Raw genomic sequence first — 16,047 nt, 5'->3', positions numbered from 1 at the left:
GTCTTTTGGTCTGTCCCAAAAGACAAAATAACGTTAAAATAAAAATTTTTTTTAAAAAGGTCTCAGCAAAGTGGAGAGAAATCACTGCCCTTCTTACAGCCTTCATTGTCAGTTTGTACACTAACTTGGTATAAATAAAAATACAATAAAACAAACTATTTATCACGGTATTTACCACAAACTTCAGCACCTGAAGCCACGCCCCCTAACAGCTGCCGATAGACAGCGGTCAATAATTGGATGTTCTCCAAACATGACACTCTCCGACCGTCCGGTATTCTGACAACCGGCCTTTAAAATGAAACAGCAGGCCGGAAAGATACGTTCATAAGTCATTTCTCTGATCTGGGGATAACACTTCAGTTCTCCCATCGATTTAGACGTCCTAAAGCCACGTGAGGAGCAGAGAGCGTGAGGCAGGAAGAGGAAGAAGAGGAAAAGTGTGCGCGAGTTTGTGCGCGTGGTCGACACCTCTGTCCGCAGAGGAGAAGCAGGGAAGAACAGCAGCGGGGGAAAACTGTGGGTCTGTACTCTTTTCTACACATTTTATTTAGCTTTTATTTGACTGAGAGCTACGACGATGGTTTTATACTTGAACCACGTCAGAGACAGAGGCGGTGGTGACGGTGCTGGAAATAAAACCGCTTCGGGGGGAAATTCCCCCCCCAAAGCTGTGTAAAACTGTCGGTGTCTAAAAACATGTGATTTTTTATTTTTATTTTTTTTAAATGGTAAAATGTTTTTTTTTCAATGTTTTAGCTCTTTACACTGTTGCCATTTTCAAAGCTGCTTGAAAGGAAATGTAAAACAAATTTAAAATTATGGAGCGTGATGTCATAGATAGAGATAAGTGAATGGTTTATACTTTTACCACAATGCTCTACTTGTACTTTACGCAACTTCCTTAAAGGAAATTATATCATTTCAATATTTAACCTCCTAAGACCCGAACTCTTCCACGCATACATTTTTAATTTCTCTTTGATATTTTGGCTAATTGGGGCCCGATGATTGTTAAAACAAACAATTACCAGATTTTTTTTTTTTTTTTTTACCTAAATTTTTTTTTTTTTTTTTTAAATGAGCGCCACATATGAGGATATTCGTTTAAATTTTTGATAGAACAGTAGCAGTATAATGTCCTCGTAAGTGGATATCAGGCCAAAAATGTGATGTCCACATATGTGGATGCCAGGTCCTAGGAGGTTAAAGAAGACTAACTGTTGTTGGGGGGGGGGCATTTTTGTTCTTCTTCCAAATCCATCCAACAGGCAGAATATCTGCACCCTGGTTTTCACGGACTTACTCTACTTTGACTTTTTCCACCCCTCAAATTCCTCAAATTTCAGTTTTGTAAAGGATTAACTTTGCAGACTGTGTTTTATTGCAGGTTTAACGTATTCCAAAGGGCAAAGGCATGTTTATGGGATGGCTTTTATTTTGACAGGACCCAGCCATGGAGAGGGAGCAGATGGAAATGTCCGCAGCCAAACCCCAACAAAATGGAAATACGGGGTAAAGAAAAAAAGAAGACTCTAAATTCTAAATCGCCTTTCTACTAATTATGTGACTTGAGTCAAACTCCTAAAGTTTTTTTTTTGTTTTTTTGTTTTTTTTTTTTATCGGTGCTTGGGAAATATTTGACATCATGCCATTTATGAATTCTCCAGGGAGACTGAAAAAGATGACTTGAAGAAAAAGGAGAAGCCTCCTAAGATGCCCATGGTTAGCCCCATCAAAGTGGTAGGTTCATCTTCATACTAATCACCTGCTGCCAGAAAAAAACAGGTTATACACTTATTTCTTTTCAAGGCTCATTTTTAGCTTTTTTTATTTTCTGGTGTGCAAATTATTTTTCTTTATTGGAGTGTGCGTGTGTACATGTGAAGACAAAATGGAAGCAGCAGTGTTATAAGTTGGTTTGACTGTTTATAGTTATCCTTGTAAGACTGGAAATTCCTACAAACATAACAGCAAGGTGTGTGTGCTGAACGGGGAAGTCGGGAGAGGATGGGAGTGAGGCACATCCTCCCGTTGTTTCAGTGAACTCCACCAGACTCCTGCAGCGAGGAGATGAAAGCTGCTTTGAGTTTAACTTTTTCCCACTCAAATTATTATTATTTTTTTCTGTGTGCAGTTTAGGTTTGCAGACCGCTGGGATGTCTTAATGATTATAGCTGGGACAGTGATGTCAATGGCAAACGGCGTAGTGCTTCCACTCATGTGCATTGTCTTCGGCGACATGACGGACAGCTTCATACAGCAGGCTTTCCTCAGTGAGTTTCAGATGCAGGCTAGTGTGCACATGGGTAGCACAGCAATAATCATTAAGGAGTAAAATGACTCTTTTGTTCTTCCTTCCTGTGTCCTCAGATTCCACAAACAGCACCTTAGAAGAGGAAATGACTGGGTAAGACCTCACAGCCTGACACCTCATAGCTGCCTCATCAGGCGGAGAGACTGACTGAAACAGATTTATCAGACCGCATCTGTCACTTGTCCTCTCCCAGCCATGCCATATACTTCTCCATCATGGGAGCTGGGGTCCTGGTTGCAGCCTACCTACAGGTGGCCCTCTGGGCTCTGGCAGCCGGTCGGCAGGTCAAACGCATCCGCATCCTGTTTTTCCACCAAATCATGCGGCAAGACATTGGCTGGTTTGACGTCAATGAGACGGGAGAGCTCAACACGCGTCTCACAGAGTGGGTAACAGATGAGAAGTGTGTGATTTTTTTAAAGGTCCCACAGTGCTGTGTGTTAATTAAATGTGCTAGAAGTATAATCAGCAGCTATGCAGATCTCTAACTTTCTGAAACTGAAGGACACTTTGAATAAATTGCGTTATGGAGATGAGTGTGTCTGTCACTTGTATTTCAAAGTATCTGACTTTTCAAAACTGGAGCTTGATGTTTATATGTGCATGTGCAGTGATGTCTATAAGATCCAAGAAGGTATCGGAGACAAGGTGGGGATGCTGATCCAGGGTTTCACCAGCTTTGTTGTGTCTTTTATCATCGGCTTGAGCAAAGGCTGGAAGCTCACTCTGGTCATCCTGGCTGTGAGCCCCGTGCTTGGCATTTCTGCTGCTCTTTTCAGTATGGTAAGCTGCTGCAGAAGTTTATCCCTGTGTTTCTGATGCTTAAAACACCCTGGGCTCTGTATGCATCACCACCTTTTGTCTGTGTACAGGTGCTCACATCGTTCACCAGTAAAGAGCAGACTGCATATGCTAAAGCCGGTGCTGTAGCCGAGGAGGTGATCTCTTCAATCAGGACTGTGTTTGCCTTCAGTGGTCAAGAGAAGGAGATTAAGAGGTGTCATGTCTTTAACTGTTATCAACCGCCTCAAATGGCATTATTTGTGCAGATGTGGTCGGTCTTGGCAGAAATCCACTGTTTGTGCAGTTTAAAAATGTATTTTATACTATATTTGCCCCTAACTGTGCTCTTTGTGTTGCACTCTAGATATCATAAGAACCTAGAGGATGCTAAGAGGATGGGAATAAAGAAGGCGATCTCTGCTAACCTTTCCATGGGTGTCACCTTCCTCTTTATTTACCTGTCCTATGCTCTGGCCTTCTGGTATGGCAGTACACTCGTCCTGAGTGAAGAGTACACGATTGGAACCGTACTCACTGTGAGTAGATTTGTCACCTGTTAGTTTGTACAATAAACATGCATGTGACTTGGAGGTTTTTGCTGTGGCTAACACCAGTGCACTTTTTCTTTTTCTTTTTTTTTTAAAAAAAAGGTCTTCTTTTCTGTGCTCATTGGCGCTTTCTCACTGGGACAGACCTCTCCCAACATCCAGACCTTTGCGAGTGCTAGGGGAGCTGCATATAAAGTGTACAACATCATTGATCACGTAAGAAGTGCAATGTTTTCCACTCAACGCTTACTTTTCTTTCTTTTTTTTCCACCCATTCGTGTTGTTGCCCTGTTGTCACTTTGTATTACCAAACATGCTGCTTTACGGTGGCGCTCCGGTGAGCTGCTTTGATGCTGCCAGCAACCTGGAGCTGGATTTTGCTGTAATTGGAGCTCCTGCTGTTTGAAGACACCGCAGGTCATTCAGTTGACGTTGCACAGCTGTGGTTCTTGTAAATTTCTTCCACTCGCTGAATCAGACTCATTTCCAAAAAGTAATTAAAACTTGAGTATGATCATGAGTTTTGCAGACACTGTGAAGATGGTGGATAGTGTTTTGTGAAATCAGCTTTAGTAGAATTTAAAAGGGGCTCCTATGGCCACAGAAGCTTGGAGCATAACCAGTCTGTTTAACTGAGCCACTTGAAGGATGGCTTGCAGGGTCAACTCCTGCCTGTTGCTATTCTGGGATGTGGCTTTGTTTAGCTTGTTGCACGTGTTTGTCTCTGTGTATGACTACAGACTCATGCTAGTTTAGAAATGCAGATAAAGGATGGCCCCATCTGAGAAACTGCAGGCTGAGCAGCACTTTTGTTTGCACAGAAACAGAAATGCACACAACCTCGAGCAAAACAAATGGGATCTTCTCTGAAACATGTTCCTTGCTCCAGACTTGAAGGGGAGGGTATTAAGCCTTTGAAAGTCACTTCTGTTTTACCTGTGTTCACACTGAAATCATTTCTTGTATTGTGGCTACTACTTATTCTTATGTTCAAGGGTGAAGTGTAAAGGATGAGGCTTCCAGGTGAGACATAAGTGTCAAATTCTGCCAAAACACAGCTCAGCTTTTGTAAGTTGCAAGGCAAAAGGGAGAATAACAGAGCTGTGCAACAGGAGATGCAGTGAAAACGCAAAGCACTGTGAAAATAAACATTGTGCTTTCTAAATGTGCTCAGCTGAAACTGAAGGGCTAACAGCATTTCCTCCCATTGTTTCTTTGAGGTTATGAAAAGAATAAGCCCTGTTCTGCTGTATTAGTTTGGCCTCTTAGAAGTGAAATCTGCCGTATTTGATTCTCTTCTCGACAGGTCCCCAGTATCGACAGCTATTCAGAGGCTGGCTACAAACCTGAATGCATCAAAGGAGACATCGAGTTCAAGAACGTCCACTTCAGCTACCCCTCCAGGGCTGATATCAAAGTGTGTTCTCATAGCTGCTGTATACTCAAATTTAAAGTGCTAAAATAGCATGCGGACATTTTTATATCCCCAAACTCATGTTGTCTGTAGGTGTTAAATGGCCTGAACTTGACTGTGAAGAGGGGGCAGACCTTTGCCTTGGTGGGAAGCAGTGGCTGTGGTAAAAGTACCACAATCCAGCTGCTGCAGCGGTTCTACGATCCTCAGGAAGGAAACGTAAGTGGGACCTCAAGTACTTTGAAGTACAAGATGTACAAATCAGATCAGTCCTGTGTAGACTTAACCATTCAGAAATCAGACCTTTTATATTTATTTTTGTCTTTTTTAATTTTAACAACTTAAAGCTGAAAGTAGATGTAAAGTGGATTTCTTTTAAAGAACTTTGTTTATTTTGGACACTCCTTATGAAAATTGAGTCTGTTTACTTAAATACAGTAAACTGATTTGTGTGGAATTTTTTTTTATTTATTTTTTTGTTAAATGGCTTCTGTGTATAAAGGGCTCTGCATAAACCAGTAAATGGAAACAGCGAATCTACACAACGGTGTAAACTGAGTGTCGTGTGTCCATGTAGGTGTTTGTTGACGGTCACGATCTTCGTTCTCTTAACGTCCGACACCTGAGGGAGATGATCGGGGTGGTGAGCCAGGAGCCCATCCTCTTCGCCACCACCATCACAGAGAACATCCGATATGGCCGAACCGACGTGACGCAGGAGGAGATTGAACAAGCTGCCAAGGAAGCAAACGCTTATGACTTCATTATGAAGCTACCCGATGTAGGGCAACACTTACAATTCCTCTGTCCCTGTAAATGATTGATCTCCACTTGCTAATCATTGGACTCTCTGTGTTGAGCAGAAGTTTGGGACTCTGGTGGGAGATCGGGGGACTCAGATGAGCGGAGGACAAAAGCAGAGGATCGCCATCGCCCGAGCTTTAGTCCGCAACCCCAAAATCCTCCTGTTGGATGAAGCCACATCTGCGCTCGATGCTGAGAGTGAGACCATCGTGCAGGCGGCGCTTGATAAGGTACGGCTCAACGGTTACTTAATTCTTGTTTCAAGGCTACTGTAAAAAAATAAAAATAAATAGAGACAGAGCAGAAATGTTAACTCGTGTCCAGAGGAGCAATCCGTCCGATCTGACTTGATTCATAGTCTTGTATAAATGTCTCCTGCATGGATGGTGGATTTGAGCCACAGTGCACATAAACCTACCCTCCTGCAATAATTTAACAGTTTATGTTAAATGCTTGTGTACCTCACATCAGAGCAGCATGCTAGTAACATTTAACTCAGTGTAACACACAAACTCGCCCGTGTGCAGGTCCGGTTGGGTCGAACCACACTAATCGTGGCTCACCGCCTTTCAACAATCAGAAACGCTGATGTTATTGCCGGCTTCAAAGATGGCAAGGTTGTAGAGGTAGGAACTCACAGCGAGCTGATGGAAGGAAAGGGAGTCTACCAAACACTGGTCTCCATGCAGGTAATATTTGCACACAGGCAGTTTTAGCAGATGGGAACTTCCACAGCACCCAGTCTTTATTTGTTTGTTTTGCATTTGTGGTTTTCCTCTTGAAGACGTTTCAGAAAAATGCGGAGGAGGAGCATGAGCCGTCTGCAGATGAGAGAAGCCCAGGAGTCAGGTCGTTGTCGGAGTCTTCTCTCTTCAAGAGGAAGAGCACAAAAGGTGCATCCTTTAAAACTTCAGAAGGGGACAAAGAGGAAAAGAAAAAGTTGACTAGTGATAACTTGGAGGTGAGCAAACACCTAAATCCTTCTATCAATAAAGGAATGTGAAGAAAATATGATTCTTAGTCTAAGATGTTTTTAAAAAAAAAAAAAATTATTATTGTTATTTTCACTTGGATGAGTGTTCACACCTCTTACTTTTTCTGGAAACTAATAATTGAATTATACAGTACTATTTATTTTAAGACATGGGGCTGCAATTTATTCTCTTAGGCAGTTTCTTTAAGTAGTCTTCAGGAAACGTTCTCCAGGCTTCTTGAAGGACATTCAAAACTCTTCTTTGGATGTTTGCTGCCTTTTGTTCTGTCAAGATGATCCCACATTGATTCGATAATGTTGGTTTGGGCTCCTAGACTGATTATGATCTATTGTATGTTTCTATCAACTATACTTTTACTGCATTAGCAATGTGTTTGGGATCGTTTTCATGCTGAGAATTTACTTATACACACCATTCATTCATCACTTGCATTAGAAGCCTTTTTAATCTTTCCTCCTGTCTGCAGGATGAAGACGTTCCCCCTGTGTCATTCCTCAAAGTGATGACTCTGAACACTTCAGAGCTGCCATACATTCTGCTGGGGACCCTTTGTGCCATTATCAATGGTGCAATGCAGCCTGCGTTTGCCGTCGTCTTCTCAAAGATCATCAATGTAGGTTACTCTTGATAACATGTTCATGCTGAATGGAGGTGTTTTCAGCAGCTGTAGAAAGCTTCATCTTTTTATCTCCCCTCAGGTGTTTGCAGAACCGGACCAAGACATTGTCAGACAAAGATCAGTTTTCTTTTCCCTCATGTTTGCTGCTATTGGAGCAGTTTCCTTTGTCACCATGTTTCTACAGGTATGCAAACGCACGCGGTTGATGGAAGAGGGTTTGTGGTAAACCTTGGTAAACTCTGTTATATCCTGCTAGTAAGTAATGTAAATAAAAAGGTTAAAAATGAAAGGGAAATGGTCACACAGGTCCCTGTCAAACTTTAGGAGAGTGCACACAAGTTGAAAGAATGCTGATGTGACAACACATGCGGATGATGTGACACGTGTGCTAATTTTGGGGGGGGGGGGTTGTTGTGTGGGTTTTTTATTTATTTATTTATTTATTTTTTTAATTTTATTTTTTTTTAAACAGGGTTTCTGTTTTGGTAAATCTGGAGAGGTCCTCACCTTGACACTGAGACTGAGGGCCTTTAAGTCCATGATGAGGCAGGTATGTAAGTGACAAAGTCAAATGAGAGAGCAGGGAGGATGTTGTTGAAAAATACATTTTTCTTGGTGGCTAAAGTGAACCAATTATCTACATGGCAGCCATAATAAAAGCTGGTCAGGTCCTTCAGTGCTTCTTTCAAATCTCCTTTGCAGGATCTGGGCTGGTTTGACCAACCAAAAAACAGTGTTGGTGCGCTCACTACGAGACTGGCCACAGATGCAGCCCAAGTGCAGGGGGTAAGCTTCAACAACAGCTGGCCAAAGGTTACCAAAGGCTCACACTAAAGTGTCAAATCATCCATTTAGGCCGCAGGCGTGCGTATGGCCACGCTCGCTCAGAACTTCGCCAACATGGGCACCGGTTTGATCTTGGGTTTTGTGTACGGCTGGGAGCTGACTCTGCTGCTCCTGTCTCTGGTGCCCATCATTGCAGTGGCTGGAGCCATTGAGATGAAGATGCTCGCCGGACACGCTGCTGAAGACAAGAAGGAGCTGGAGAAGGCTGGAAAGGTGAGGATTGGGTGCGAGATGTGCCAGAGTGAAAGTAAAAATTCCTCACGGCTCAGTCTGTTGAAACTCTGAACTCATGAGATATTTGCATTGCGTCTCTTCAGATTGCCACAGAGGCCATCGAGAACATCCGCACCGTGGTCTGCCTCACAAGAGAGGAAAAGTTTGAAGCTTTGTATCAGGAGAATCTCGATGTGCCCTACAAGTACGATAATTTGTACCACAGGGACCTGATTGCTCAATTATACGCTCTTTAAGTTCTGATGCCACCTTTCTCATGTTTTTACAGAAACTCAAAGAAAATGGCACACATCTACGGCCTCACCTTCTCCTTTTCCCAGGCGATGATCTATTTCGCTTATGCGGCCTGTTTCCGTTTTGGTGCTTGGCTCATTATAGCTGGAAGGATGAGTGTCGAAGGGGTCTTCCTGTGAGTGAACTGAGACATTGGCTTGTATCTTCATGAGGAGATTAACAGGCAGCCTGACAGTTTGCGTGGCGGGTAACATCCAAACAAAGCATTTCTGATGGACAGAACCTTTTCATGTGGCTGTTAATCATTATCTTAGTCAGAAGCAGTTGAAGAGCCTCAGCGTGGGTGGCTTTCAAATGTACACTGTGACAGATACTTGTGGTAATACATCAGACCCTCTTTTGCTGGGAGGAGCCACTGCTTTCATTTATATTGTGTTGCATAAACTGGGAAGTCCAAAGTTCATGGCAAACCGAAGCCTCAGCGTCCATAAAAGAAGAAAATATTAACTCTTTACCTCTTAATGAACACTGTACACCCAACTGAGGCTGATTTAATGTCTCTGAGCTTTTTCCCACTCTCCAGGATGGAATGATTGTACAGCATTACTGTAGTAAAGTGAATTTTGGATCCACACAGGCTCCAATATATACAAACAACCCCACTAATGTTTGGTTAAATGTGCCTTAGAAACAAGCCTCTGGCATCATTTAATCACTCCTTGGCAGGATTGGTAGAGCCCATTTTAGTTTGCCTAAATTCAGGTCTGTGCCAGGAAAGCAAAAATAATCCACAAGTTTTCAATAGGACTGAGGTTTGTGCTTTGGGACAGTCTTGTCATTAATTTAATGTTAGCCTGTTTTATCCATTCTAAACCAGTTTTAATCTGTGTTTGGCATTATTGTCCTGGTCAATCATATAGTTGTTGATTTGAGGTAGAGTTGAAGAAGGTGGAGGTGGTTCTGCTTCTTATTCATTATTCCAGCCAATTTATGCAATATCAATGCTGTCACTGCCAGAACAGCCCTGGAGCATGATGGTACCACCACCACACTGGTTCGGTGCTAATACATTGTTTTTGGGTTTGAAAGCCTCAACTTTACGCTTCCAACGTTTTGAGCCGTTTACCCACCACGACAAATCTTCTCGTCTGACTAGAAAACTTTTCTCCAGGAGACATTTGCTTGTCCACATGGGCGTCTGCCATTTTCAGTCGAGCTCAAAGGATTGACTTTTGAGCACAGGCTTTGGCACCCTCTCAGTCAATAGTGATGTAAAACACATCTAACTGGACAGTGATACTGGTGTTCCAGCAGTTTCCAGTTCATGGCAGGCTTCGGACTTCGTGGTTCCTGGGTTGTTCTTGAACACTTTAACCAGCTCCCTCTCATCTCAGGCTAATGGTTTGGGTCTTCTTCCAGTTCTTGGCGAAGTGGTGACGCAACATTAAAGGCCACAAAATTACCATTAAATTCATGCCCACGGTGAGTAAATGCAAACTTCTGACTACAGCTGTTGTAGGCATAAACTCGTCAGTCGGTTCATCATTATCGGCGGGACCGAACAGCGCAAACTCATCTTTAAGATTATCAGTAATTACAAACATGCTGGGCACACAGATGTCGTAGGTTCGTGTTAGCTTAGCCTTATGTAATCCTGTTTCACACCCCACTGACAGCGAAGCTAATGTGTTTAACTTTCCTCTCCCAGTGTGATTTCAGCCGTTCTGTTTGGTGCCATGGCTGTCGGTCAAGTCAACTCCTTCGCTCCAAACTACGCGAAGGCCAAACTGTCTGCTGCCCACATCATGATGCTGTTAAACAAGGAGCCTGCCATTGATAATCTGTCAAAGGACGGAGACTGTCCGGTACATGACGCAAACACGGCTTTAGAAAAGTGATATTTTACCACATATCTAACTCTTTCTTTTCTTCCAGGACCAGTTTGATGGTAATGTGACCTTTGAGAGGGTCAAGTTTAATTATCCTTCACGTCCTGATGTACCCATCCTGCAAGGGCTGAATCTGAGTGTAAAGAAGGGAGAAACTCTGGCCTTGGTGGGAAGCAGCGGCTGTGGGAAGAGCACCACCGTCCAGCTGCTGGAGAGGTTCTATGACCCGCTGGATGGGAAAGTGGTGAGAAAACAACTGCACGCCCACGCTCTGTGCACTACCTCACACTGATGCCTCATCACCTACTGACAGTTGGGTAATGATTAGCTGGCCAGTGCTTTCCAGTGCTGATATGAAGTCCATGTAACAGGAGCTCTTATCTGGATTACTGCATAAACATTTATCTGTTTGGGAGGGAAATGAATAGTGTGCCTGTTGTCTCGTGTCCTGTTGGTGTTTTTGAACATCATGTGCACATTGCAGGTTTTCTAGTACGTTTGTGTTTGTCACTTTAAAAAAACAAAAAAAAGTCTCTGGCAAAATAACTCATTAACTGAATTTCTGCATTGATTCAGAATTAATGTAAAACCAATGTTAACTTTTAAATAAGAAGTGACAAGTTCTTCAGCTAAACAAGCTTTTAGCCATTAACAAATCAGACATTTCCTTCAGGGCTTGGTGATTAAAACGATGTTGCGCAATCAAATGAATGATCGTCCAGGTGCCAAAGCATGCAAGCCTATTTGTGCTACTCTTTCTCCTTCAGGTGTTGGACAAATCTGATGCCAAAAACTTGAACATTCACTGGTTGAGGTCCCAGATAGGCATCGTCTCCCAGGAGCCCGTGCTGTTCGACTGCTCTTTGGCTGAAAACATTGCCTATGGAGACAACAGCCGCAAAGTCAGCATGGACGAGATAGAGGCAGCGGCCAAAGCAGCCAACATTCACAACTTCATAGAGGGTTTGCCACTGGTAATGTCATTATACTATTTTATAGAAGATTCCATGTAAAGATAAGGGTCAAATCCAGTGTCAGTAAAACAGACTGGGTGGATAAAGAGGTGGTCAAAAAAAGCAGACTCAGGGTTACAGCAAGAAAGGAGGCTGAAACACTGAATCTAAACAAAGATGGACTCTGATGTCAGCTTTGTTTTTAATGCGTCACAAAGCTGCCTAGAGCTGCCTCTGCCCAGCTACCACAGGGTTTTACTGTGAGGGAAGTTTAGTGCAGCCAGGATGTCTTTGTGTTGCCCTCAAAACCTAAAGCCTTAGAATGAGTCTCAACTTTATGCTGTTTCTGATTCAGGCTGTGCACACCAACACTTGATGGCTGCTATAAAATGATCCCTATGAGTGTCACCTACTCCATAGATTTTTATCACATCGCATGATGATAAAATGATGATAAACATCTAAAGAAGATTAAAAAAAATGTAACCGTAAGAGGCAACACTGCTGCCGATAAGATAATAGATGACTACAAGAAATCATTGATTTATTGCCTGGAGCTAACTATACACTTCAAGTTTGTTTTTTGTTGTTTTATGCTCTCTCAGTACTGCTGGTTTTTGATGTGATGGTTTCACATTAGAAACAAACGAAGATCAATTTAACTTTGAAACTTCCGAAATGTCTTCGATACAGTGCTTAAGACTCGTCGTCCAGATCGCTCAGATGGCATTTCTTTTGCTTTTTACGTCCTTTAAAATGTTGAATTTGCTGCTTGTATTTGACAAGCAGTTAACTGGTCAGTGCTGAGACTTTAAAGTGCTCTGATCAGGAGGCAGACTGAAACCTGATAGTAATGTGGTGGTTTCAAAGCATTTTGCTGATGAACTGTAGACTAGATGCTGGTCTGTGGTTTTTGAGAGATCTGGGATCTTGCCACTAATTTAAAATCTTCAAACATTAGTTTAAAAGTATAAAGCACTAATCAAAAAGCACTATACAAACTGTTGTGGTTGCTGTCACTATCGAGTCATCTTTGAGTAATTCTTTCTGCCCTGTATTGTATTATTGTAGGGTCTTTACCTTACAATATAAAGTGCTTTGAGGCAACTGTTGTTATTTGGCATTGAATAGAGCTCCATCCTTTTGTAAAGGTCTCGTGCCTTTCTGTTTCTGCTCAACTACATTAACCCCAAGATGGACGAGGTTGGGTTTAGTAACATTTATTCCACTCTCATGGACCTGAAATATTTTGTCATGATAAAGCTGTAGATGAAAGGTTGGTGTGATTGCCCCCAGGTTTCTTTAAGATGATGTAAAGATAAGGCTTCATAGGTCAGATGGAGATGCTGTAAAGGGGACCATAAGTCAGCTAAAATTAAAAATTGTGAAATGGTGTACAAAGGTAATTACAGCAACAATGCAAGTCTCCTAAAGAGGCCTTTGTGAAAAACCTTTGATCAGTGTTGTTACTGCTGTGATAAACAAACTTGGTGGTGCTTTATTTTTCCACCTGCAGGTTGAAAAGCATAACTGGGATGGAAATGGCAGCTCAGACAGAACACAATTGGTGTAGTAAGGTGGATCCTGTGGAGGTCGGGTGTGTAAGGAAGAGGACTCCCTTACTGCATTTATTTATATTGTATTGTCTGTATAGCACTTTAGAGCACACCTTTCACTTTATTAAAAGCACCTTATCAAGCACTTTATGTAGCATTGCACTTTAAGCATGGATTTGCACACAATAAGTTTAAATATTTATTGACTATTTATTGGGAATTTTAAAATCAGTTGGTGGCCTTGTTTCAGATCCTGCACAGCTGCTCCTCATCAAGGAATGTGGTGGTTGTCTGTCAGGAGAGAAGAATGGTGATTGAGATTGTGATTAAGGTTTACCAATAAGGAAAACTAATGCAAATGTGTGTGTGAAATCTAGGGAAAAGTGTTGCAAATAAGCGTTTGTAAGTTAATGATTACTCACCTTTCTTGCCTGTGTCCTCTTCAAGGTGTTTGGGCAAATGTTTCCCCGGGGGTCCAGACACCATTTAAAGGTTCCGGGAGAGACCATGGGTAAAGAGTGTGGTGAATCTTTTTGTGCTTGGGTTTCTGGGTTTTTATAATATTGGGTTTTGTGTAACATTAAAGTGTGAAATATTTATTAATATGTAAATGTGAAGATGTATTTATGTATTTATTTATTCTTATTGATATATTGTATACTGTGGTGGAAGGTTGGGATTTAAGAATTTACCTGAGAGTGGAATAATGGTTAAGTCTGTGACAGCTGAACATATTTAAGGCTGCCAGTTGTCATTAGGGGATTTTTTGTGCTGTGAAGAAGCTCGACGAGTTAATTATTTTAAGGAGAGCCATATAGCAAATAAATACTTTGTTCCACTACACTTGCCTTGGTCTGTCTCACTGTGTTTCCAGCCGCTAAGGGCTGCCCTGTTACAGGGTGTAAAGGCTTTATTGCTAAATCTACAACTAAGCTCCTACAGAGAGTGGGGGTGTGAGGGCAGGCCTTTCAACGAGCAGTCAAGTCACTCTGAGAGTGCTGAACGAAGCAGCAGCTGGTTGCGGACAGGAGTACAGCTAGGCTGGGACATTAAGGGGTGATAGCAGAAGGGGGCACATTACGTGTCATGGGCATAAAATCAATGTAACACTGAGGACAGTGACCACCTGACAATCCCAGTGAAGTGGTTTACCTCCTCTCCCATTCAAGACACCAGAGGAATCTGTACTGATTACTGGAGGGCTTGTATCATTAAGCCTTATGAGTCAACAAATGTGAATGGTAATCATGCAGGAGGCCAGCTGAAGATGAATGTGTTATTGTACATGTGAAAATGATTTCCTGCCAGCATTTTATTAACTTGGCAATAAATGTAGCTATTATTATTAAACCTCAAAGTATACTTTTTAAGAAATTTGTCAGCTGTGAGGAGTGATTGGATCCATACTTTGTATAGTTTTGACCATCTATAGTAACACAACTATGCCCTCTCATTGTTTTGTTTGTTTTTTCCATGAGCAGAAATATGACACGCAGGCAGGTGATAAGGGGACACAGCTGTCAGGTGGTCAGAAGCAGCGAATAGCCATAGCCCGAGCCATCCTCCGCAACCCCAAACTGCTGCTGCTGGATGAGGCCACTTCTGCGCTGGACACTGAGAGCGAGAAGGTGAGCACATCTTTCCATTTTCACCTGTAATGCTTGTCAGGGAGATTAAGTAAATGGTGAGTAAAGTCACCAGCTCATACAAACGACTGCTGCAGCTAAAATCCACACACAAGAAAATGGGAAATGTTGGGCTGAGAGAGTTCACATTAAACTTGAGGATGGGAGGAATACAGGAAAGTAGCCATGTTGATAAAGATGACAGCTCTGGTTTAAACTGAAACCATCTTTAGTGCTGAAAACATTCATAGTAGGAGCTCTTATAAGACCATGCTCTCTCTGTAGGTGGTGCAGGAAGCTCTGGACCAGGCCAGCAAGGGCAGGACGTGCATCGTCGTGGCCCACCGTCTGTCCACCATCCAGAACGCAGACCGCATTGCTGTATTCCAGGGAGGAGTCGTGGTGGAGCAGGGGACACATCAGCAGCTGCTGGCAAAGAAGGGGGTCTACCACATGCTTGTCAACAGACAGATGGGACACAGTGACAAATAACCCATAGTCCATAATCTTGAGTTCTGGATTAAACACTGGTGCCTTAGATCATCACTCCTCCCATGCAGATTCAGACAGTGGCTCCTGTGGCTTAAACCTAAATGTATAAAGTCTGAATTCTGATTGGCTGTCACTTGTGACTGTCCTTCCCACAAGAGATTTTTGACATTTGTGGGGTGCAGATGTAAACGGTAAAACTGATATTATTTTTCTTTTTTGGCTTACTCACTGTTGGTGGATACAAGTTGATTAATGTGTACTTTTCCTGCTTAGCTAAGTGGCAGATTTGGCTTCTAAAGAGCCTTTTTGTGCAAGTAGAAAAAGTGACCTTTGAGATAGATATTTTTACTTGTAAGGAGAACACTGGAATTAAAAATGGCTGCATTCTTTTTTTTTTTTTAAACAGGCTAAAGTAAATTCAATGACCAATCCTCTTTGTTCGTTTGTCTATGCACTGGTTTTATGCCTCTGACGATGGGATCATCACTGTCTGGAATAGTTTTGGGTAAAATCTTTAATATTTATACTGTTATGACTCAGTTCAGCATCTTGGATTGAGTTGGAGGACCAAAGTACCTGAGCAGTTAAAGCCTGGGAAATGCTGCGCAAATGTTAATTTTCATTTGCGAAGTTTCTGTGGAATTCACTTAAAATGTAATTTTGTTTCTATTTTTTTTAGAGGAATTGCTGCTTTGTAACTGTTAATGTTTTATATTCAAATAAAGGTTAAGAAAGCAA

At 42.2% G+C, this 16,047-nt stretch overlaps 1 protein-coding gene across 2 annotated transcripts; it reads left to right on the top strand.

The window, feature by feature from the left end:
- The first annotated feature begins 253 nt into the window (after positions 1-253).
- abcb4 (ATP-binding cassette, sub-family B (MDR/TAP), member 4) lies at positions 254-16,047 on the top strand. Of its 2 annotated transcripts, none has more exons than XM_085473811.1 (28): positions 254-519; positions 1,448-1,515; positions 1,671-1,743; positions 2,138-2,276; positions 2,374-2,410; positions 2,511-2,702; positions 2,929-3,100; positions 3,190-3,314; positions 3,465-3,636; positions 3,751-3,864; positions 4,955-5,065; positions 5,156-5,281; positions 5,640-5,843; positions 5,926-6,096; positions 6,394-6,555; positions 6,651-6,827; positions 7,328-7,474; positions 7,560-7,664; positions 7,953-8,030; positions 8,183-8,266; positions 8,336-8,539; positions 8,644-8,744; positions 8,829-8,969; positions 10,503-10,659; positions 10,730-10,927; positions 11,451-11,657; positions 14,674-14,820; positions 15,103-16,047. In XM_085473811.1, the coding sequence occupies exons 2-28, from the start codon at positions 1,457-1,459 to the stop codon at positions 15,307-15,309; spliced, it is 3,810 nt and encodes a 1,269-aa protein (XP_085329937.1). In that variant the 5' UTR covers positions 254-519; positions 1,448-1,456; the 3' UTR covers positions 15,310-16,047. The 2 variants fall into 2 exon arrangements, with proteins under 2 accessions (XP_085329937.1, XP_085329938.1); XM_085473812.1 differs by having other exon boundaries at positions 254-523.

Source organism: Copadichromis virginalis, linkage group LG11 (assembly GCF_057382275.1).
Source record: "Copadichromis virginalis isolate Kocher_CV1m ecotype Utaka linkage group LG11, C_Virginalis_male_GT1.1, whole genome shotgun sequence".
NCBI lineage: Eukaryota > Metazoa > Chordata > Actinopteri > Cichliformes > Cichlidae > Copadichromis > Copadichromis virginalis.
The sequence above is the reverse complement of the archived record's forward strand: the minus strand, read 5'-3'. Positions and strand labels throughout refer to the sequence as shown.

Bases quoted from the DNA above. Each gene is read 5' to 3' on its own strand.
- abcb4 (XM_085473811.1), top strand. From the start codon at position 1,457: ATGGAGAGGGAGCAGATGGAAATGTCCGCAGCCAAACCCCAACAAAAT. The intron at 5,844-5,925 runs GTAGGGCAACAC...TGTGTTGAGCAG, and splicing joins TCATTATGAAGCTACCCGAT to AAGTTTGGGACTCTGGTGGG. The intron at 10,660-10,729 runs GTACATGACGCA...CTTTTCTTCCAG, and splicing joins CAAAGGACGGAGACTGTCCG to GACCAGTTTGATGGTAATGT.